Here is a 25,872-nt window from a genome sequence, read left to right on the forward strand (position 1 = left end):
TGCACTTGAAATTACTTTATCACCCAAGTCATTTGTTTCTTGTACTATTGATGCATGACATGAACACACATATATTTGTAATAGCAGTTCCTCAGGCAAGGTGCCTAGTATAGCGCCATCTATTGATATTCACTTGATATTAAACACTCAGGGGCCCGTCCCTAGAAACCGTCATAAGTCTAACTGCTTGACTATCCCATTGAAACGTGTGTTATATAGAATTAACATGCGTTTCAATGGGATAGTCAAGAAGTTAGACTTATGACGGTTTCTAGGAACGGGCCCCAGAAGGCTACATGGACATGATTATGTTGAGGTACAAGAACCCCCTTTTTGCCAGACAGTTGAGAAAAAACAAGTGATTTTTACATTTTTGGGGGGTTGGCCCCCCCCCCTCCCTGGCGCTCAAGGGGGGGGGGGGTGCAAATTTTTAAATTTTCGAGGATTAAAAAAAAATGTGCTTACTGCCCCCTCCCCCCCCCCCCCCCCCCCCACTGAGCGACTTTTCGGGAGGCAAACAAAAAAAAGTTGGCCCCCCCCTAAGAAATCCTGGATCCGCGCCTGTTGCCAGAGCATCAAGGAGATTTCAGTCATAAGATTGTCATTATGTCAGGCAAAGAGTTTTCACGGAATGAATTGGAACGAAATGATTACTCCAATTAAAGCTATGAATTCCCGTAGAAGCCTTTGTTCAGACTTTTGATTTCTTATCGACCTCGCTGCAGCCACAATGAAATATTGCTTCAGACCATGATTTACGTCAATAAACAGTGACCTGCCAGTGTCACAAATAAGGTATAAAAATATGCTTATCTGACCGTAATTAAATGCCTAAAAACCCTGAGCTTCAAGGGGCTCCATCCCCTGGACTACACCAATTTATTTATTTATAAGAGCACATTCTTTTTTGGTCACCTACTAGCACAATTTCTTTTTTTTCTTTTTTTTTAATTAACACAAATTTTAGGGGGGTCGACCCCCCCCCCCTGCGTACGCGCCTAATCATTACTATATTATCATTATAATTCTTCTTCTTCTTCTTCTTCTTCTTCTTCTTCTTCTTCTTCTTCTTCTTCTTCTTCTTCTTCTTCTTCTCTTTCTCCTTCCCCTTCTCCTTCTCCTTCTTATTATTATTATCATCTTTGACTTTGATCTTTGAGCGCCAATAGACCGGTTTATATTCAAATTGATGATATTTCTTTCCTGGTGACGAACAATTAATTTACATGTTATTAATGAATATAACTACAATCCAGTCTGCATACATCACGTGCTGCTGTGTCGGGCAAGCCTCGGGCAAGTTTTCAGGTTGTCAAGAACAACCTGTGTTTAAAAAGTATGCACACATTTTGTATAAGTTTGTAAGCCGGTCTATTACATTGCCAGATTCGTTGACAAGATTTCATATAGGTTTTTCTTTAATTTTGCGCCCCAATAAATTTAGGAAAAAGAAATTCCGGATGGAACGATCCCCCCAAAAAAATGTGGGTGAGAGTAGTGGGTGTCCCACTTTCCATAATGAAGTAGTTGTAGTTTAGCGTAATGTTAAATGATTATTCGTTTTTTTGATTTTCACATCGATATTAGTGAAAAAGCATTAGTTACTGGATATCACATTCATAACGAAAATATGTTTTCTCTGAACAATATTTTATTGTTTGCTTAATATACAATATTTATAAGGCGTATGTTTGAAGTAATTTGTCATTCAAACGATTCAATTCAGTTGTTATGTTTTTAGAAGTCAAAAGGGATACCATACATTATTTGAAAAACCTCATAGAGAGAAAACAACTGAAAATGTCTGAGGAAAAGTTTACAAGATTACAAAATTCTGAACAAAATTGAAGCCAGCCAAGCTGCTTTCATGAGAGGTGGACCAAAAACACCAGATGATAGCTATACCGTAGATGGCGCTATGTATATTCAATCTGTGTAGCATATCGAAGTATATTCTATCTTGCAAAAAAAAAGAAAAATTAAATATAGAAAATAAATTCCATTTAAAATACCCCTTTCCCCTTTGTCATATTTTTTCCTTCTTTTCCTTGTTCGTCTATTCGCCCTCAATTAATCTCTTTTTACCTGTCCTTCTTTGTCTCTTAGTTTACTTACTTCTTTTTCGTATCAAGCATATATTATCTGAGTTTCGTTTTGCCCAGGGGCGTCCTAAAATGACTGTCCTTTAAAGAGCCGGCTTTCTTTCATTCTCTCTCTCCTTTCATTTTCCCTCCCCCTCTCTCTCTCCCTTCCTCTCTCCTCCTTTCCCCTCTCTCTCTCTCTCCTTTCATTTTCCCTCCCTTTCTCTTTCTCTCTCCCTCCCTCTCTCCTCCTTTCCTCTCTTCCTCTCTCTCTCTCTCTGTCTCTCCTTTCATTTTCCCTCCCTCTCTCTCTTTCTCTCTCCCTCCCTCTCTCCTCCTTTCCTCTCTCTCCCTCTCTCTCTCTCTCCTTTCATTTTCCCTCCCTTTCTCTTTCTCTCTCCTTTCATTTTCCCTCCCTTTCTCTTTCTCTCTCCCTCCCTCTCTCCTCCTTTCCTCTCTCTCTCTCTCTCCCTCTCCTTTCATTTTCCCACCCTCTCTCTCTTTCTCTCTCCCTCCCTCTCTCCTCCTTTCCTCTCTCTCCCTCTCTCTCTCCTTTCATTTTCCCTCCCTCTCTCTTTCATTCTCCCTCTCTCCATCCTCCTTTCCTCTCTCTCTCTCTCCTTTCATTTTCCCTCCCTCTCTCCCTCCCTCTCTCCTCCTTTCCCCTGTCAGAGGAACAGAATGGCGACAGTTTGAAATAAATCGGACCAAGAATTAGAAAGATATGAATGTTTGAAATATAAGACCACTACAGCTATGGGAATCTCTCAATTGCCAATTGGATAACTCTCCCATTTGTCCTGTACGAAAATATCATTAATTTCTCTTTTTCTGCTTTTAAGTGCCTTCTCCCTTGTGGCAATACTCAATATTTTAAGGATATCATACTCTTATACAGGTCCTCTAAAAAGAAATGACCATCCTCGAGTCTTACATTTTGGACAAATTGAAATTGTTGTATTTTTGTGTGTTGGAACTAATAAGAAAATTGTCCGCCACTACATCTCACAGACATTACCATTTCAGCCAATTTAAAGAGCCCATACCAATACTGATTGCAACTTTAAAAAAATTCATAATTCTCTCACTTTTGGTCTGATTTCAATCAACCTTTCATCGGTATGCTTCTCTGATTTATCAGCTTTCCTCGAGAGTAGTTTGCTATCAAGGTTGAATTTTCCTTTAAACATCACCTAGGGGTGTTTCACAAAGATCTTATCTCTAAGTTGGACTTTACACTTATGGAAAGCCGTTAGCAACTTTGAAAATATTTTGAACAAGGTATTCTAAATGGTATAAAATGTTGATTCAAATCACTCATATTTTGTTTATTATCAAGGAGATTTCATGTTCTTGATGTGGAATTTATGAAAAGTCTAAAATATTTGAATTTTTGCTTTTGAATATATTTTAGTTTCAGGCTACAAATGGCTCTCCATGATTTTTAAGTCTCAACTTAGAGTTAAGTTCGACTTCGGATCTTTGTGAAACACCCCCTGGACTTTGCGTTGGCTTTAGCCTAATTGGTATACTACAGGATAGGCCATTATCGACTCACCCTTCATAAGATACGAGTGGAAATAAAACAAGACACAAACCCAAGATGATTTCATGTTGAGAACTATTTTAATATGACAAAGCCAGAGTGGCCTTTCTCCTCTTACATAGAAACACATTATGAAATAAAACTTAAAATAGTTACAAAAAAAGATAAATAATGAAGAGAGAGAGAAGAGCAAACGAAGATCCTTTTTCTTCTTTCCTGAAACTAATAAAAAGAGAATACATTGTGTTTCTACTAGTTAAACTCCTCTACAGGAACATATATAATTTTGTATTTAGTAACAAGCACTGTACAACACAGTCATAAACATGGAGAGAGTTAACAAGGTAAATAGATACAGAATTATTTCATAAATACAATCGTGAAACTGTGCTCCATAACATAGTAATTCACAAGAACAAGGAACAGTTCGTATTCACAAAAAATTTCAACCCCATTCTTCTGATTTTACATTCTGTTTTTTTATACAAAGAATTTGTGCAATGAAAGTTTTACACGTGAAAGGAACTTGGAAGAAATGATACAGGATGAACAAAATGGCGGTTTGTGTGTCTCTTTCACAATGTTAGATAAATAATGAGCTGCTACCTTCAGTTTGGTATACACTCATTACTCTAAGTGCCATATGCAGTAAGCTATGTTTGTCAGAAGCATCCATAATGACTATGATAGCCATTGGTTTGATAATTATCCAACACACACTTCAAACTGATTGGAAGTTTAAAACATTCTAGTTGGTTGATGAGTTCTTGGAAACATTTCATATCAAATTTGTCCATGGGAACAAAAAAAAACACTAATGCAGTGATAAATAGTTCTTCAGTATAAACTCAACCAATTTTTTCATTTTCCACCACTTTTCATAACAGGGGCAACCAAAACAAAGCCACGCCCTTGCAGACTCACAGGAGGGGAATCCCCATTTCTCCATTTTAGGGGAATTCCCTTCCTAGTCAACAACAAAGACAGTGTATATACCATCAAACTCACATGGTGTAAGTGCTCTCTCTTTTTTAAAATTAGATATCGGGGACATCTCAGTGACGCTAAAAAAGTTTTTAATAACTTTAAGGAATGTCAAAATGTAGATTCAGGGTTTTTAACAACTAATTATAAAGATGGAAAGTGGTGGAGAAAACAAAATAAAAGTTGAATTTCAAACTCTAGTGAATTACTGAAATGTTTCTTCATGATCAATGCTCCCATGCACACTCAATCAACCAGTAGTTTTGAATTTCCATCGAGCAAGATGTTGGGTATCTTCACAAGTAGCGTATTCTCTTGCGAAAGAGTGTCGATCAAGACAGGCGAACAGTACCACTACTCGTCATCCTGTCCTTCAAACATCATATCGATCTTCAAAATGATTGGAAACAATTGAACTAAAAAAGCAAGACAAACGAGGGGGGTAGACAGACAGCGGAGGAAAGAAAAAAAAACACAAGTGCATAGATTTACCAAGAAGTTGTGTAAATTCCAACATGGGAATAGTCAACTCACATACAAAAAAAAAAAGTGTTTATTCTTCGAACTCCCACTTGCCACATTATAAAGCACCAATATTAGCCTACAAAATATCTACTCTGTACAGCTGTCCTCATACCATGGACTACATATAGTGATAATTAGAATTTGGATAATAATATTCATATAATTGAACTCTCTGCAATGAAAGTCTATGCAAAATATCCTATTTTTTAATCAATTAGATCGCACTCCAAATGATTGAATGATTATAACCACTTTCCAAAGCCCTTCCCCCGTTTACAATAAAATACGGCGGAAGGGACAAAAAAAGTGAACAAAAAAATATACTAGCACCCCAAGCTTAACTGACTTGAGCGATTGTTTCAAACTGCTACGTGATTAAATCTCACAGAATAGCCCCGATGGCATTTTTGTTTGAATAAGGCAAACTTGTCAGGGCTACTCTCTTTTCTTAATTGCTGTAATATATGAGTTGAAAACTGGACTGCAATCTTATGTTATATAATGAAACGATTGGAAAACACAATGTTCGAACATGCCCCCTGCGTAATTTTCTTCCCGATATCCAAGGCTCTTGGTTGAATCAAATCATGCCTTCTATTAATGTGTACTTCCTTCTTTGTTTTTTAAATATATTTACAAAAACTTTTTTTTTTTAGATAGGCACTGCACTCCACACCTGATACAATGGCTTAAGCAAGAGAAATTAAAAAATGCTCTACAGTGGCTGAATACGAGACTAGTACAAGAAGACAATATTCTTTCTTTTTTAAAATCCAGGGATGGCTAGGTGCATGCCATATTACGAGAAAAAAAAAAAAAAAAAAAAAGATTGGAAGATACCATACACCTATTTGAGGTGTATGAGCGGGTGGTATGAGCGGGTGGTTGAAACGTAGCCCCAGAGTCTTAAGGCTACTCCTATAGTAATAATTTGAACAGTCCAAGAGAAGGAGAAAGCAACAAACACACGCACACACACGCACGCACCCACACTCACATTCATACAAACATTGACACACTAAGAATACAAGATTGCCAAGAAACTTAGGAAGGAAAAAAAAATCATTGAATTATCATTTACAGCTCCCTCTATTCCCTTTCTTTAAAATCCAATCATTTACAAAAATCTAAAAAATTCCCTAATTAATTGAGTATATAATATTAAACATCATGTTTTGTTAACTCCTTCTTCCCAAAATCTGCTAAAGCATCAAAACAAAGCTTTGCAAAGGTGAGCAATTCATAGAGAGGAACTTTTTTTACTTGGGGGCATGATATCAACAACAAAAAAAGACATAATCTGAGACATAATATGTGAAATTGTCTTATTAATTTTCCCCCTTAATTTGATGACAATTATTTCATTGTTATCATTTATGAATTTTGACTTAACCTTATTCGAACATTACAGGTTTATTAAAGCTATTTTCATTATCATTGCATTCAATTGATTAAAGCACTGCACCCCCTAAATGTGGATGAAGGCACCACACAAAAACATGACTCTATGGACATCAGATCAGAAAGCATTGTTATGTTTTTTTTAGAGGACAGCAATAAAAGATCTATTTCCACTAGTGCTTAAACTGATCTGCAAATCAGACATCGAGTGCTACAACGAGAGAATAAAATAGTATCACCTAAAACTCTTGCTACTTTAAACCTCTATTGAGCAAACATACAAAAGATTTCAGACCACGGCAGGAGAATATTAAATCTGACTTTAAAAAAAATCCTAAACAATATATTTAATACTCTAAGGCTTGAGTTATCAGAGTGGTTAATTTGAGAGAGAGAAAAAAAGAGAACTGAATCTGAGATCGAATTGGGTCTCTTTGATAAAAAATGGAGTCGCCATGGTTTATCTAAGTGAACCTGGAGCTATCACGCTCCTTTTTTTTAATAGAGAGAGAAAACCCGTGTTCTAGCCAGGGTCAAGAAAGTGTGACCACTATACAATTAAAAGACATTGCGAGATTTCAATGTCTTGCAAACTTGGGACATTGAAAAGTGAAAGGTTTTTGTCTGAAGCAAGAAAGAAGAAAATGCGTGATGATGCATTTTTAAAGCAAGCAATTAACCAATAGAGCATTGAATTCCTACAAAAGCTATGCCTTAACATGTGCAGATTGAATGTCAAGTAATGTGTAGTCGTACCTGAGGACTGCTTTAATTCTAAAAATAAGATGAAAAAAGAAAAAGGGGCGACTATGAGAGGGAAAATAAAACATGCTTGCTAGTGACTAGAGTCGAGAAGACACATAATAGCACCGCACAAATACTCATGCATTGTAACTGACTCTAATGATAATCGTAATAATAGAAAAAAAATAACAATATTACAAAGCAGTAACAATGCCTTTATAGATACATGTTTGATAGAGCACTAAAGTGCTTTGTAGTTTGATTCTATGCACATGTGTTGGGTTCTACAAAAAGAAAAAAAAATGGAGACATGATGAAGGACTACATGATAAATTCTGTCGAGTTCCCGTCTCTCTTAAGCTACATCACGCATCTCTCGCTACTCTCACACGCTCTCTTTCTTTCTTTCGCTCTCTCACGACAACGCAAAAGCACCACTGAGACAGGTGTCATATTATCTAGATACAGTGAGAAAGAAAAAAATTGATGTGAAGTGAACTACGACAAGTATCACTTCTATTCTAAGTGTAACTTAGCTGGTTTCCAACGTGAGATTGGAACTACGCGCAGTGAGAGATACAGCAATCCAATAAATAGATCGTACTGGAAAACAGTTGATAATACACAAGCTTCGTAATTATTGCACACAAAATCTACATTCCTTACCGTTGCTTTTTAAATGCTTACAATCCTACTATTATAATCAATAATCACCTTTTTTTTCTTCAATAACCTCAGATGAATTTTCTCTGAGATAAAATAATGAATTTATCAAAATTCATCTGATATGCTAGTAGTGTTTCTGACCTACCACATCAAAATATAATTATTAAATGAAGAGAAACCAAATGAAAACAGCATCCAGAAGAAAAAGACGAGAATAAATTCATCCTGATCACAAAAGGAATATTAAACTCCGGTAATCGTTTAACTACAATCACGTAATTGATAATAATAAATGGTTGCTATTCGTGTCTAGATACTACAAGTTTGGTTAAAGTACTCCTCTTATTAAACACTCCAAAGAGATCGTTATCATCTATTGTACAGAAATCTCCACCAATCATCACAATTACAAACAAAGATCATATACCAGTCTCTATTCGGTTAACTTCAGTGAAAAGACTCAGCAAAAGCCCCCAAATCATCATAACACGTAAAATAAGAGAGTGAATCGCAGCGATAAACATGCCGATCGACCCCCTGGAAGACATTACTAATTGATTATAACTGTTTGATCGAGAAAAATCATTTGCTAGCTTATCAAGCAAGCCTATATTGTAACAAACATCCCCAAACATATTAGAGGAAAAAACTCCTAAGAGTTGAATGATTATTTCGAGACATAGAATTCAAAGAGAAATTACAAATTGTGATGAGTATTCATTCATACATATATAATCAAAATGAATACCTGTAATCGAAAAATGACATAATGACTAAAACATAAGATGATGATGAAAAAAAAATTGTCCATAGCTCTTGGCCCAAAGTCTATCATGGTTCTAGTTCTTTTGTCTCAGCTACGCACTTTTTTGCCTACAGAGGGCTCCCTAAAGGCTTCATTACCATCTTACGAGAAACGCCAATTCTATAAACAGAGGTTCTTATTTTACGCTGATAAAGGGTGTTCCTCTATACCATAAACTTTGGCCATTTTGTGTTCTTTCCACTTGAAACGTGCTAACATCACCACATCCCAACTACAGAGGGCAGCATTGTCCTCATCGGGTATGAGAGATATCTCCGAATCTAGCATTGGGGTAGATTCGTTGAAGGCATTCGGCAGACTCTGTTTTGTAGGACTCTTTTTTTAAATAGTTTTCTTCTTTTTTTTCTAAGCTATTTATAAACACACATCCGAGGGTGCCCACTCTGTTCCCCCGGCACACCTTCCTCCATCGCGCCCCTTCCTGATTGGTCAAATCTCGGTCAGCTGATTCGCTGTCGTATCCATCACGCATCCTCCTTGCACTCAGCGCACGATTGGGCATTCCTGCTTAGCCTGACCTTATGACCTCCAGTAGCACCCATCGCCACGGTAACACATCCCACAACGAACAGGTTATCTTCAACAAAGTTCTCCAAGAGCTCAGCATTCTGATGCTCGGAGGAACGTTTGATTCCTGTCAAGACTATGCTACCACATTCAGCTACAAAAGCAAAGCGCTAAAGGACAAGCGTACAAAAAGGGGAGGGGACATATCCATCATTAACAACAGTATAAAAGAAAGACTGAGCGATCTTTCGAAGTAAATCATGCAAATGAAGAAGGAGGAGGAAACTGAGATGGTATGAAAACCAAGAAAGGAAGACGAGATGGATTTGTGAAGGGGGAGGGGAGGGGGGTTTAACAAAGCCAGCCCTAAGCAGCAGGAATGTCGCGCGTGAGCGCCCAGAATCGAGGACACGTGATGGAAACCTCACGATGGTCGTTCTGGCTGGCGAGACAAAAACTACGGGTGGTGATCGACGATGACGGTGACGATGACGAAACTGATGGCGACAAGGGAGCCGATGAGACGGTTTGGAGGCGATAGTGGTGGTGGAGGAGTCGTGCCCGGGGAGAGGGATCAGTAGGCCTCATTTGGATAACTTGCTGATAACCCGGACTAAGGCACCATTCTCGTCCTTCAGTCGCTGATTGTCAGACTTTAGTTGCTCCATGGCCTGGTGGAAACAAACACAGAGAGATGGGGGTCAGTACTACAATAAGTTGAAATGTGTATTAAAAGCAGTTCCATGAAAAACTAGAAGATAGGTCTTATTAGCAAACATCTTTTAATTTAATGTTAAAGGTAAAGACCAGTATTGGCAACGCCCCAATTTCAAAAAATGAAATGGAAGCTCTCATTACCAATCATGTGAAAGAATATGTTTTGACTAATACATGATGATAAAAAATTTGCCGGGAAACCGCCTACTAATTCATATATTTGGTAAATTTATTTCTCTCATGGTCTGGTGAGAGAGATAGGGTAGTCCCATATACATCTTTCTGTGTATAGTGCTTGTAACTTTACGAAGAATGAGCCAAATTTCTTATCATTTTGATGATTCCAGAACCTTGCAGATGCTAGATGCTAGATGATCGACCTTTTCTGATCGATTCCACAACGTTTCTTTCACAATGCAATCGCATGACCATTACTGGTCTTTACCTTTAATAGACCAGTTCACGGTTAGCACATTACTGCAATGACCCCGAATATCCACAGATCTTCAAAACATGAAGAGGTCCCACTTTGCACATTTTGCAATAATCAATCCTACAGCAATGGAGGTGCTATATAAATAGCCTTTGTTTCCCCTTTTCAAAGAATATTTCCACCTGTACATCATGGAGTGCACTGCTTGTGCAAGAATGAATAATGATTACATAACGTTCATGAGCACGTATCCAGTATTTCGTCTCCGTGTATTTCAAAATTTGTCCCACTTAAACAATTTAGATTATGATGTAATAGTGATGACATTGACATCTACATTGAGTTAAAACTTGCACTTCATTTTGATTTGCTACTGAAGGGCTGAAGGTTGTTCTTGCCACCCACGAACAACAAGTTCCTCTGTTTCTTCTTCAAATCTTCACCATGATGAGGGCACTTTTAAAACACAAACATTATTTCAACGTAATTGCACAATAGAGATTAAATTTCACTCACCTTGAGTTCTTCTTCGAGCTCTGAAATTCTTCGCTCTAATCCTCGTCTCTCCTGAAAGACAAATATGAAGAATGTACGGTAAATGAATGAATTCCCGATTATAAACTCAGTTCAAATCAACCCAAATCAACATAATTCAAATTCCCCTGAAACTTCTCCCAGGGAGCCTAACATTCAAAGAAGTCAAACAATTTACACCTTTACATCTAAGGAATGCATGGCAACTAATCAATCTTTTCTTTAAAACTAAAGAACTGCCCAAAAGGTATAAAATAATAATAATAGGCATTTCTATGGCGCCGTCTATCTAGAAATTCTATTCCAAGGCGCACTAATTATAACCCCGGCTTTAGCCTAGTTGCCATCACAGCGCTCCAGCATTTCAAGGAATTAATTCCTGCCAGGTACCATTTACCTCACCTGGGTCAAGTTCGGCAAATGAAGATTACTGCATTGCCAAAGGACATTAGTGCCGTATTGGGGACCGAACCACGACCTTTGAACTTCAAGTCAAGTGCTTAAACCACTCGACTACAAAACTTCTACAACTTGACTTTTCAGCTTAAAACTTGCCATTCCCTTCCAGAATTCTACCTACTCACTTGAAACTGAGTATTAAGACAAGATTGGGGAGGGGAGGGGGGGGGGGGGGGGGGGTGGTGGGGTTCTTCACTGGCAATTTCAAACATTAACATGATGTTTTTCAAAGAGCTATTTACTCCTCTGACAGACACTAAAATAACTGATATCTTTATTATCTACGTCATCTATTTCATTTTTCACTTCCGACATGGTCTTCAAAGATGGTTAAGGGCATCATGTGTGAAAGTGGCTTTGATACGATTCCCCACTTACCCTTTTATCCGAGTCGCCCGCCCTCGAGTCTGACCTGCGATCTGATTGGCTCTTGAGTTCAGCAATCTCTTGATCTTTGTGTTTCACATCGCTCTGAAGTTTGCTTATAAGAGAGTCTTTATCATCAAATAACTGAAAGAGAAAGTGAGAAAATGACGAAAATTAGCTTTTGTGATGTTTTTTGGAGCCGCAAGGGCATCAATACAGATAAGATAATCCTATTCCTTCAAATAATTGTAGATGTAGAAAATTATCTCGGAAAGTCCAAGGCATATTGTTGTTTTGTGTCCACTATGCTACTGAGTATTATTGAGTAATGTATCATTTTTTGTGTTATATTCCATCTTATCCAAGTTCTAATAGGGTACTTAATTTGAAATAAAAAGATGATTGTTACTACAAAATCAAAGAATAACAAAGTCATACTAGAGCTCTTGTCTTGCACTCATCAGAATAAATCACAAGAATGAACAGAAAGCCTAAGCAGACATTACAAGTTGAAGCTAAGGGAACAAGAATGCTAAAAGATAATGGGCTTTGATTGGCTGCTGGAAAGTAGACGCAAAGCCAGCCATTCAACGAAAATGCTTTGAAATATTCATCAGACCTACTAGTAGATGAGGATGACACAGAATAGGTTACAAATCATGCCATCTGATGACATTTCATTACCTTAAAGCCCCACTGCACTAATTATAGCTACTTGCGCCCTCTATATAGCAAACAATGTCTAATCGGTGACAGTTGGTCCCCCATAGTCCCCTTTATCTTATGTTAATTGAGAGCTGATTTGATGAGCTAACCACCTGTCAGTGTCCATGCAGGGAGGTCTAATCCCTCCTGGCCAAAGTAGCGCAGATGGGCTTTAATCCATACTTGTAATTATCTTTCTTACCTTTTTGCAAGATGAACAAGCTTGTCCTGAATTAGACCGCGTTGAGGTTTGATTTCTATCTGAGCCCCCTCTCGATCTATCCAGGACTGATGATGAGTCCCCATACCTGGTAGAGAAAATATTTCAGTTTAGTACAATGCAGTTCAATTTCAATAGTTCAGTGTAGTTCAATTCAGTTCAATTTAACAATTCAGTGTTGTTCAATTGAGTTCAATTTTAATAGTTCAGTGTACGGTAGTTCAATTCACTAGTTCAATTTAATTCAGTGTAGTTTTATTCAATTCAGTTCAATTCAGTTCAGTGTAATTTAGTTCAGTTTGGTTCAGATTAGCTCATTTTAGTGCAATATCATTCATATCAGTACATTCTGATTACTTTGATTCAGTTCATTTCAACACACAAGTATTGTTCTATTCAATACGGTTTAATAGAGTTTGTTTCTGATTAGTTTGGTTCATGTCAATTCAAATGAAATCAGTGTATTTCGGTTCAGTTCATATCTATGAAATTAAGTTCAATTCATATATTTTACTGCTGTTAATGTCATATCGATATACATGTTTTTTTATTACTGTGAACTTCAAAGATACACTTAATATGAAGCCCTGTATACAATAACCCTTAACACTAAAAGCATGTTGTTAGATATAATCATTTTCTCCATTGTGTCATCAGACACTCATATGTTGTATAATATACGCAGACACTCATCTCATATACAACAGCCATTAGCATCACCATAACAATGAAAAAAACACTTAAAAATCCTCTCACTATATTTCTTTAAACTATCAAAAAGACTGCTCATGGTAGTACCAACATAAGAAAATGGTTGCTACCATCATCACTACCTACATCCTCTTGAAATATCACCATGACAACCCATCCACTTACCTGCTTCCTACTGAGCTAGTTGATGACGGCCTTGAGGAGCGATCGGTTGTCTGTAAATCCAGAAGATAGAAGAAAATATAACTGTTAAACATTATCAATAGTGATTTAATAAATCAAATCAATATTGATTTATAACATCACAAACAATTTTATGCTACTGAATGAATCACAATTCCTAAAAATGCTGATCAAATTCTTTATGAAATTATGCATTAATTATACAGCAAATAGTAGTGGTCCCAAGATCAAACCTTGAAGGACACTGTCATAAATATGCATTTGACAGTGAAAATGAATTAACAACTGCAATTGGGTATTGACAGTTGGTAAAGTTTTTTTTTCAGATCATCATCTTCCCCTATTCCAATACAACAATAGCACAGGGTTATTTCTTTTCAGAAACAACAAAATAGTATGCGACTATAAAATGTTGTGAAAAATTACATTTTGATACTTACACGGATAGAGTGAAGATAAAAATACAAATATCTACTCTTTATTCATTGCAAAGGGCTGCTCATTATGTGTTATAACAAAGACATATATAACATACAACAAAAGTACACTGACACAGGACAAGCATTCCTCACACACACAAGACAGTACTGCTTCACAACACAGTATAACGTTTATAACATTTATCATACTCATTTGTAACATTTTATATAATGACAAATAACATACATAAACATGAACAATTGTTTTGTTTTAATGCAGACGTTAATCTAGTTTACAGACTATACAACAATACACCTTATTAGTTATAAATATACACATGATTTCATGACATGTTTAGTAGCTGAATTTGTGTACACCAAGGCGCGATATAAACATGTCAAAGACAAAGAAATATAAATTTGACAGACAGCCAGCTTAGATAGGTCAACAAGTACTTAATCATAGTTATCTTTATGCAGCAAGTTATGGGGATATCATTATGATAATGACAGGGTCTTGCTCATTCAATGCATTCATATGATTTATTATATTCAAGCAATCAGAGGACTTACCAACCCCTCAAGACTTGAATTCATATGATTCATTTGAAAAAAAATAATCAGGGGACTTACCATCCCCTGCAAGAAAATAAAATTTAGCCCCTGGTGCTGAACAGTTGCAGGACACATGCTCCACTGTAATTTCCTACACTAACCAAAGTCCTAACTGCAACCCTAAACCAAACACCATACCTAACCCTAAGTTGGGGCTAAACCTAACCGAAAACTAAATTGAAAATTTAATTTTAAGTAATTCCTAACCCTATAACTGCCAATCGTTCAAGGCAAAAATTAGGATTCTCTCAAGACATAAGTAGTAATACAATGCCTTTTGTATGCTTTTTAACAGAGGTTTTCAGAAAAATAGAAAATTAAGGTTTTCTAAAAATGACTCTGAAGGCCAAAATTGGGAATAATTCCTCCAAAATAGGAACAGTTTGTAAACCAATATTCCTTTTTCGAACACAGCTCAGTGCGATTGTCAGTGGAGCATATGTCGCAATGCCGAGCTGGAGACATGTATCATCCAGTGAGAGCTAGAAGAACATTACGAGGGGTCAGTGACGTACATTGTAACTCCATTTTGAGAAAAATGTGTCACTGAGCACTTGGGCCTCTATGTTTCACTAGCGATTGACTTCAATGGGGGGTTGGGTGAAGTTAAGTCTTCGCGTTTCCTGGAAAGCCCACATTTTTCAGAACATTTTGATATCAAATACTCGTTTTGGCAAAATATGGAGTTACGTCTTTGTGTCACTGAACCCTCGATATGTTATACCTTTGGGTTTACTGCCCTTCTGGCTTTCATGTGACTATTTTTCATTACAAGTACACCATTAGACTTGACACCCACTGCCAATCGTGCAGCAGCCATGTTAAGATATTTGACATTAATAGAGCTCAAGAAAGAAAAAAAGGCATTGGGAAATATTATATTCCAGAGCACGAAGGGAAAAGCAATAAAGGAAATAGGGAAGGTTGCTTGCATCAATAACACATTTCTCAATTACAATGTAACTTGAATGTCATCTGCTGAGTCTGAGAGCTGTAAGGACATTAAGGAATAGACTGTTACATAGAGTTAACGTCCCTGTGGCTCTAAGCATACATTGCAATCAAGACCCTAGACAGTGTAAACATCTTCCACGTCCTTGACATAGTTTTTTCTATTGTCTTGGTTGTCTCTCTTCATTTCTCACTATTTGTTCAGGCAAAGGAATGTATCTATTCAACTGTTGATAAACACTTCTCTTCTGTATATATCATGCACTTCATTTAATGTTCTCTTTTTGGTAATGTGAATAAATCTTTTCTACTTGACTACTTCCTACAAATACATAACAGACATTTCCGTACTCTACAGTTATTTTAAAAAAAAAAAAGAGAGAAAAAGTGAATCTAAAGATCTCACTCATGACTGATTGACATTTCCCTACTTAACATAAATAACAATAGTAATAGTAATGATAATTATAGTGGGTTCAGGTAAAGCGCTCATGTCTGTCATGCTTGACACCCCTGGGGCTCTAGCATGTACTTCATGATAATAATAATAATAATGATAATAATGGTGGTTTCTTATATGCACACATATCCTTCACATTGTGACATTCCTGGCGCTGCCTCGATTATTACCCTATAAACTTTCCTACTATTTGATTTTCAAAATCATAAACAAATTAAAAATTTTGAGAGCAGATTTTCTTTGTCCAAAACTATAAAATGCAATACCAAACTTGTTTAAATGCTTTGGATTACTAAAGGAACAAACATTGGACCGCCTGGCCATAGTCATCTTCTATCACATGTCCGGTAGGTACGGAACATATACACTCAAACAATGTGGCAGTTGAGGGTCCAGTGTGCACTGAATGAAGCGTTAATATTACAAACGTTTCAATGGGATAACAGTGATTTTTAGTGGTAATTGGGTGACCTCGCCTCAGATTCTTAAAAAAATCCTGGATTTAGATCATGCTGCAATCATAATTATAAACCTTTAGGTCATACATGAATCCCATGACTTTTACAAGCCAATCGCTTGTCCGATTATCAAGATATCTACAATTGGAATTAATAATTTCAGAATTTGTTTTCCTAACGATTTTTATAACACTAGTCTATTGGGAAAATGAGTATGATAAAACCGGTCACTCAAAGATTTTTACTTATTTGAGACACTTCATGATCAGAATGAAGCACAATTTGTTTAGAGCTTCAATATTACACCATATCACAGACACTGATAACACGTAAGGCCATGCATCTCAGATTTAACATTGTTTAATGATGCCTTTAACAGAGGGCGGCTTCGTGAGATGCAGTCCTGCTGTCTTCCATGTAACCTACAACGGAGCACCACTATCATCATCATGATGTCCTGAATGCAACGACGATGGGGGGTATCTCACATACCATGGATGCCCGACTGATAAGTGATCATTGGGTCTCTCACTGCTGCTGATACAGATGCATCCCTCACCCAGTCTAGGGAACCAGACCCTTGTTTGAAAGCTATTTGTCAGGGTGTCACCTTTAGTCCCGAAGTTGTTGTGTAACCAGGTTATCTTACTAACCCTATTGCCCTTGTCAGATTCCATTGGAGATGACAGTTTCATTATATCTAATGACAGCTACCTGTTGTGTATTGTCTTGGTATAATAGCTCTATTTCTTCTTCCTCTCTCTTTCTTGCTCTCATCCCTACCCCTCTTCCTTTCCCTCTCTTTCCCTTTTACCCCTCTCACTCCCTTTCCTCCTTACCTCTCGACTCTTCCCCCCCCCCCACCCTCTCCTCCCCCATTCTTATTCTTCTGAGTTAATTTGTACCATATTGTATTCTAGAGAACACAATAACACAGATCTGTAGTAGTATGAGCTACACGTACAATCAACAATATACTGAAGTTCCTATTTTTCTCTTAAGCATTGATTGAGGTCAAGGAATAAAAAAAAAAATTAAAAAAAATCAAAAATCAAAAAAAAAAAAAAAAAAAAATCAGAAATATAATATAGCTTTGTCCTTTTCCTATGCTATACATTATACATTACATGATAAGACTTTTTAATGGTCTCCATGATAAATCTCTAACTTCCAGCTCATCTATAACATTTTTTATCACTTTGGTAAGATACAAGTATATTGATGTGTTATTCTACCCTCATTCCTAGCTGTGTATAAGTTACTTGGTGTTGTAGAGAATAAACAACGACCCCTATCTAATAAACAGTTTTGATTGATCCAGATTAATTGGAAGTACTTTAATTAATCATGATCTTACAAACTCCTATTTCTTTCAAACAGAGTTGCAAGTGATATAAAGTTGCAACCAATAGGAAGCAATTTCAAGTGTGAATAAGAATGGGCTCAGGAAATCCAGCAAAGAATAATCAATTTAGTAAAAAAAAGAAAGAAAAAAGACCCACTCCCCCTTCACCATCACAAATAAAGACATCTTTTCCCCTGATCATGTCAACTTGGGACTCAGAAACCTTGACAAAGTCTTGAGAGATAGACTGAAAGTGTCACTTAAGGTCTGTACAGAGACTACTATGTTTATAATGAGGGAGTATGGATGGCCCCTACACACTCTATATAAGGCAATTGGGAAGGTAGGCATTGGGAGAGAGAGGGAGAAAGAAAGACTGAAAGAGTGAAGGAGATCAATAATTTGATAAAGAGAGAGAGAATAGACAGAAGTTCAAACATATCAAAAGAAAATAGACAAAAGAATTAAAAGATAGCAAGATTGAGAACAAAGGTATAAAAAGAGATTCAAGGTGTAGACAAAAGTGCAGCGCAACAGAGAAAATAGTGGGATAGGAAAAGAGAATTAGAAAGAAAGCGAGAGAGAGAGAGAGAGGGAGAGAGAGAGAGAGAGAGGGGGCATAAAAGAGAGACAGAAAAGAGAAGAGAGAAAGAAGAGAAAGAAAGAGAGAGAGAGAGAGAGAGAGAGGAGGAATAAAAGAGAGACAGAAAAGAGAAGAGGAAAAAAGAAGAGGAAAAAAGAAGAGGAAAAAAGAAGAGAGAAGAGAAAGAAGAGAGAAGAGAAAGAAAGAGAGAGATAGAGAGAGCAAGGAAAATGAGCAAGAGAGAATAAGAATACAGATCTCATGGTAGTCCTATTGTCCCAAGTCCAAAGTAAAAATTGAAATTGTGCACTGGATATATCCCTCAAAAAAGGCATGGGATATGTATAACAGTATTTTTGAAGGGGTGGGGGGGGGGGGGGGGTCACTTCGCCCAAGCCTACCTTGAAAGGGAGATCTATGCTAAAAACTTACTAAATGTGATTTTCTTCCAAACCCCTTTTGAATTGAAAGTGCATGTTCCATGAAGTCATTTTCCTCATTATATGTCGAGCCTTTGAATGGGAGACTGGCAAAACACAAATATTGGGTTTCTATTGAACTGTGTGCTTAATTTTATAGAGCAAACAGACTTTGTGTCATACACACACAATACAGGCCCGGTATTTCTCTTCAGGTAAGAAACAGAAAATGGTGCGACGTTTCAATGGAGCGGGTATATTTGGTTAGAAGAGTTGTGTGAAAATATAAGTGACATACAAGCGATCTGCAAACTCACTGGGACTATCATGCAAATACTTCGCCATCATTGGAGCAGATAGATTACACAAATAGTGCGCTGTAGGGAAATGCATTGTTTGGATTATGTTCAACTACTGAATGGTTATCTGTAGGTTTTTTTGTGGGGTAAATATGCAAGGTTTTAAATTAATAATGTGTGGTAACGATGGTCTATTTGAGGTTATCCACAAGGCAATATATTCCCTTTTCTCCCTTAAATGACTATTGTTGTGGTATCATCTAGTTATTCAAAGTTATATACTAGCCCCAAGCAAAGGTGATCTTACTACATTTTCTATTTCCTCTCTTCCTAGTTGATTTTGTCTAAGTTCATATAGCTCTGGTTCAGGGAAAAAAAATATACTTTAACAATTTTGGGGGCTACTTTTCAAGCTTGCTTGCATGAAAATAACACTCTTTATTTTGTTTTGCATTGAACTCTATGCATTTTTTTTTTTTTTTTTTTTTTGGGGGGGGGGGGGGGGGGGCTCTTTTACGACTTTTGAGGGCTCTTTTTGGCATTTCGGGGGCTAATTGGCCCCGAGCCCCCATGTATTTTTTTCCCTGCTCTGATTGCACAATGCATGTTCAGGCAACAACTGATCCATCATAAATTTTGTATATTGGTGTAAAGTAATGCCTACTTCCAACAGTGGACCCAACAACATACCCAGCCCTTAGTGTAAACCTAACCTAAAATTCAACTGCAATCCTAATCCTACATCTTTGAGCAAATGTCACCAAGTCATATGTCAGATGAAAAAGATTGTAGCTTAAATATGATAAGTCGTTCCTTTGTGAGTCATTAATATTGTAAGTCATAGATATTATAAGTACATCTGTAAAGGCTAACAGTAATGTCAAAAGTAGTCTTAGCAGGGTTCGCTACATGTACAAGGAGTTCTTACATGAGACAGTGACAGGTTTGAATTTTGAAATCACAGGTCTTTAAAATCAGTGACAGGATTAAAATTCATTCTAAATCAAAATTGCACCAGACAGCACATACATGTCAGACCCCCCAGTGTTTCCAGGGACTTTATGGGGTGTCTGCCCCCGGATGCAGGGGCTTGGCGCTTGGTACACAACAATGGTTTGTGGCCCACCTTCATCTTAAACATGGTGTATCCAACGGAGCAAATCAGGAGCTATCACAGGTAAAATCTGCTCCATTTCGACAGATTTCTGTTTGCTTTTGTTATTTCCTTTTGAAATGTATGCTACAAGATTATCCACAAACACGTTGATGTCCCTGCGTCAGATGCACAGGAGTTTCTACAAGTGCGACACACAGAAATCATACACTGTATTTGCCTAGTGAAAAACAAACATTCCCAAAACAGCCAGGGTTCTTGCGGATTCTTAAAACAGAAGATAACGTAGGCTTTCCTTAAATATGAGGCATGAGGAAAATGTACATGTACGTTCTTACGTATCACAGCTTGAAGTAATATATTGATAGCTCATTCAATGTGACTTACAAATGGTAAAAACAACTGCTGACCTCTTTTTTACCTATTTCTAACATGCTCAATATGATTTGCTTTTGGTATAAGCATTGCCCATACGCCTCAACCCAAGATATGTCAGGCTTGGCATCAACAGTTCAACAAAAAACTAATCACTGAATATGTGCCCCCCCCCCCCAAAAAAAAAAAAAAAAAAAAAAAAAAAACCAAACCCCCACCCAAAATTATACTTAAAGAAGTAATAAGAATAAATCTTTGGCAATGATATTAACTCTCACCTGATAAATATTTGGATCATCGCTTTCGTAGAAAACATCATCATCATCATCATCATCATAATTTTCCATTAAATCCATTGTGAGACAAAGCAGGCCTTCCTCAAGTTTAAATCCAATGATGTATACACTCCACCAACATTCAGTATGTGTCTATACTGCGCTGGAAAAACCACACTTCTATCATCCTCCAAAAATATGAGAACTAATCCCGCAGAGCTCTCTATAACAAGCTAGTATTAGAGATGTACTAGGGACCACAATCCTCAAGGACTCTTCTTTGTGGAGTAAGATTAATATTCAAACAAGTCTTCTTGGTTTCAATTGCTTACCCGTACACACAAGAACTCTTAACGGCTGTAGCTTTATCGAAACTATCCACTTATAATGCAATACTTCCATCCTTTATCCTTGCATGTCACGATTGCAGACCTAGATATTATTCTAACAATAGCTATTGTGATGACAGCGGGAATCTTGCATTGTGCAAGAGCAGCAGGTCTTTCCGAACGTCAGACCTTTCCCGCAGAAATATTTCCACACCTTGCGCCCTCGGTTCAAGCTCTTTTTCCTCGAGAGCCATTTCTAAAAAGAAAGGCGCTACATACACATTCTCAAACACCGGTAGCTCCATTATTGTAAAGGTATGCACCGTCTCTTTTCTTTGCTGGAACTTTAAAATGTTTTCACAGCCGTATGACTCATAAATTTCACACCCAAAACAAAAAAGGGATCATTTCGTCTCTCTGAGAGCCAAAAGGACCCAAACTATGTCAGAAATTATTTGAGTTTACGTCACTTTGGTTCTATATAAACAGCCAATAACTCTTGTAGTTTTATAATAATAGCTATGGTGAGATGATTATTTTAATAACTTATACAGCTTGTGCCTTCTCATACCCTATCTTCGTCATATTTTCTTTTGATCATCCACTAGGCTCCTTGCATTCTTCTACTTGTCGTATCATTCAAATGTCAAAAACTAGGTTGTGTCTATTATCATAATTATGACCTAGAAAAGTACCATCAAGATTACAAATTCTTGCACTCTGCTAGGTGTATAAATACACCAATTAGTCTTCCAGTTTAATACGCAAATAAACAGGTGTTCAAAGAATTATTATGATAAAAATTATACTGGTGCTTACTAATTCATATCTGATCTCAATAGCTGGTTATATTTCTTCACACATTCGCAAATGTATCTACTTTAAAGGGATTGGGTAACTTTGTCTCAGATTCTGAAACAAAATCCTGAATTTAGCTCATGCTGCATTGATAATTATAAATCTTTAGGTCAGTCAGGAATTCCATGAATTTTACAAGCTGATCGCCTGTCTGATTATCAAGATATTTATGATTGGAAATCAAAATTTCATCTTTTGTTTTCCCAACAAGTTTTTATAACACTGCAGTCTATTGGGGAAAACGAGTATTGTAAAACCGGTCACTCAAAGATTTTTACTTTTTTGAGGCACTTCATGATCATTTTCAAGTGCAAATTTTTTAGGGCTTCAATATTACACCAGGGGGGTGTTTCACTAAGATTCTAAGCCAAACTTAACTCTAAGTTGGACTTAAATATTATGGAGAGCCATTTGTAGCCTTAAAATAAGATATATTCATAATACAAAATTCAAGAATTTTTGACTTTTTATAAATTCCACATCAAGAACATGAAATCTCCCATGATAATAGAAAATATGAATGATTTGAATCTACATTTTATGCCTTCTAAAAAAACTTGTACAAAATATTTTCAAAGATGCCAACGGCTTTCCATAATTGTTAAGTCCAACTTAGAGTTAAGATCGACTTAGGATCTTTGTGAAACACCCCCCTGATCACAGACACTGACAACACGTAGGGCCCTGCATGTTAGATTTAACATTGTTAAACGATGCCTTTGAGTAGGTACCGGTATTCATAACAAATCCTTAGAATTGGGAGCAGGTGGGTAAATTAATAAAGCCCTTTTTGTCAAGACTCGACCTTCAACCGTGACTAGCTATAGAGAGGTGAATTGCCATTTGGTCTAGAACCAGTTCATCTACTACCCAATTAGTCTATTCCCATTTGGTCTACACTCAGCCCGATTACTATCCACATGGTCTAATAATCATTGTGTCTACTTATCATTTGGTCTAATGATCATTTAGGCTAATGGTCGTTTGGTCTAATCTCCAGAAAGTGGACTATGGTACTCATTTGGTATATTGTTCATTTGGTCTAATAACCATTTGATGGTTATTATCATTTAAGATTAAATCATTATTAGACTATATCACGACATGTTTCTCCCATTTTCTCTGCTTCTATTAAAACCAACTAAATATCAGGGTGGACTTCCCCTTTCATAATAGTTACACTAGTCTTTTGTGCATCAACATATACATGTATATGGTATAATGGAATGTTCAGGCTGTATAATTATATACTAAATAAATAACAGAGATCTACTTTGGTCTTGAATCACTGATGTATACATGATACATATATGTATAAACACTGGCTAATGTGTGAATGCAACTCTAAATAACTATAGAATATACAAGTGGATATAACGCCTTGTTCAGACTACAATACTAAATACATTGAACAGAGTGTTAATGTGACTCCTATGAACCATGGAGAGACCGTCAACAAATAGTAGTAATGCTGAGATGAGATCCCAAGACAGTAAAATACTGCAAGTGTGAATATGGCTTTCAATAACCATAGCATTACTACATGGATCTAACATTCTGTTCACACTAAATTAAAGAAAATGCACAGAGTATAGTGTGAATGTGACCCGAATGGACCATAGAATTCATAGAAGGATCCAATGCTTTGTTCAGACTACATGAAAGTGTGGACACTGACCATGGTTAGACTATAAAATATGGAGCAACTGCTGAGTTCAAACATCAGGATACTAATATATTGAACTGAGTATGAATATGACAACCATGAACCATGTTTAGACCATCAACAAGGGGATCAAATGCTGTGTTCATACTTAATGAAAGTGATATACTGAATGGAGTATGAATTAGATACCCGAGGCTGATATATGAAGCCGTGTGAAAACATCAACACAGACATGTATAATGATACTAGAGATAGGTGCAGACTGTAGTATATATATGATACACCAAATTAAATGAACATATAAATGTTTCTGTATAAAGTTTCACCTACAACAAATGGTCATCAATATTATAAAACAACGAATCCGTGCAGTAATTCATGATAGATTTGTTGGCTTATAATAACGCCGACGAAATGTGTGATGTCTACACTTATATTGTGGGTTCTATGAAAATACCTGATATAATTCATCTAATGAGACTCATAGTTAAGGATGTACTTAGAACCTGTTTCCAGTAGTGAGTTTGCATACATTTGTGTACATGCTTTTCTTTCATATGCTATTCATCTATGGAGTGCCAAAGTGCCAACCTATTTAATTTCTTTTTCAAACATTTCAATTTTGTTTTAAATGATATGAAATTCATTGCATCTTGAAATCATTGACATTTCTTGACTTTACAAATTCTCATCTGTAAAGAAATTTTCAAAATAGGCTCATTGGTTGTGAATTTTGATTTATACCGGATACAGTGTTTTATCCAGTTGAATATTGAGGGCACAAGCAAAGATTTTATAACATTATCCCATAATATTCTAGTTGTGATGCATATTTTTGTACTTAAATTAGGTGGTATCATACAGGTTAACACAAAGGATATTAAAGACAACATCGACTATTTGGAACCAGGAGGGTGTTTAACTCATATCATTATTCACAGAGTTAACAGCCTTCTGGCTCCAAAGACAAAAAGCATTAAAGTCACAGCCTCCATTAATACTCATACCGGTAAGCCTATGCAGGGGGGGGGGGGCAGAAATGAAGCATAAGGGAGAGCATTAATAGCTTTGTTTCAGGCTGAATGTCTTAAAATTGTCATTATTGTGGCTCTTCGCCGACGATGTACAAAATGATGTTGATACTTTTATAGTCTGTTTAATTCACTACTAAATTTAAAAGACTCAACTCAGGTGATAAAAGAGGCAATATATCTCCTGAAGTATGTATTATATAGACTATAGAGAATTAGAGTCTCACAATGTGTAAACTGAATACAGAATGATTTCTAGTGGGCAATTACAACTACCATATCTAAAGAATAAATGTACCCAATGTATATAAACACAAGATGTATGATGTTCCAATATAATTATACACCGATGAAACATTGTACATGTCATACTAGATGTGGCTAAATATAAGTGATAAACAAGACATTCAGACTGGAACACAGACTAGCCACAAACACGAGGACGGTGAGGATTATGTACGAGGTGTTTAGATAGATGGTCGAGGTGGAAGATATTTGCTGAAAGGAAATTTGTCAGGTATGCTTACATAAGAGGAATACAGAGGAGACGGTCGGCGACTCTGAGGGAAAAATGCATTTTAGATTTCAGATTTTTAATTTATGAACACGAATAACATTGAAGACAGAAAGCATGTGTATTACACATGTATTGCCATTAGAATGAATAACTTAGGCAATGATAATAGAAGAAAGAGTGCTTTTGAGAAAAAAAACAAGGACTGTTGTGGAAGCATTCGCTTAATAATTAACTATAATTGTCATCATCCTGTTATTAAGGAAGGAAAAATTGGGGGTGAGAAAAAAACAATTAAAGTCCTTCTTCGGAACAGAAGAAGCTTTCCACGATTTGCAATGCACATTTCCTGATTAAATACATTTAATACATGGTAAAAACATAAACATAATCACTGCTGTGTTATTTCTACTGCGACAAGCAGCTCACTTTCACAATCAAAACATGTATCCTCTACTGCTGCTAATTTGACTACCACTATGAATCTAAAAAGCATATATTTGAAGAAAAAGAGTATATATATATTTTTTCAACAATCCATACAAATCTTGAT

At 36.6% G+C, this 25,872-nt stretch overlaps 1 protein-coding gene across 4 annotated transcripts in view; it reads right to left on the minus strand.

The window, feature by feature from the left end:
* Window positions 1-3,688: 3,688 nt before the first annotated feature.
* LOC591869 (protein phosphatase 1 regulatory subunit 12A) overlaps window positions 3,689-25,872 on the minus strand; it is a 124,241-nt gene continuing 102,057 nt past the window's right edge. For all 4 annotated transcript variants that reach the window (XM_030987818.1, XM_030987817.1, XM_030987820.1 and 1 more), the window contains 6 exons: window positions 25,333-25,365; window positions 13,591-13,640; window positions 12,697-12,802; window positions 11,802-11,933; window positions 10,947-10,997; window positions 3,689-9,951 (listed from right to left, as the gene is read on the minus strand). In XM_030987818.1, coding sequence (XP_030843678.1) covers window positions 9,865-9,951; window positions 10,947-10,997; window positions 11,802-11,933; window positions 12,697-12,802; window positions 13,591-13,640; window positions 25,333-25,365 — 459 coding nt within the window. In that variant the 3' untranslated portion in view covers window positions 3,689-9,864. The remainder of the gene's footprint in view (window positions 9,952-10,946; window positions 10,998-11,801; window positions 11,934-12,696; window positions 12,803-13,590; window positions 13,641-25,332; window positions 25,366-25,872) is intronic.

This window comes from Strongylocentrotus purpuratus, unplaced genomic scaffold (genome assembly GCF_000002235.5).
Source record: "Strongylocentrotus purpuratus isolate Spur 01 unplaced genomic scaffold, Spur_5.0 spur5_scaffold_17, whole genome shotgun sequence".
NCBI lineage: Eukaryota > Metazoa > Echinodermata > Echinoidea > Camarodonta > Strongylocentrotidae > Strongylocentrotus > Strongylocentrotus purpuratus.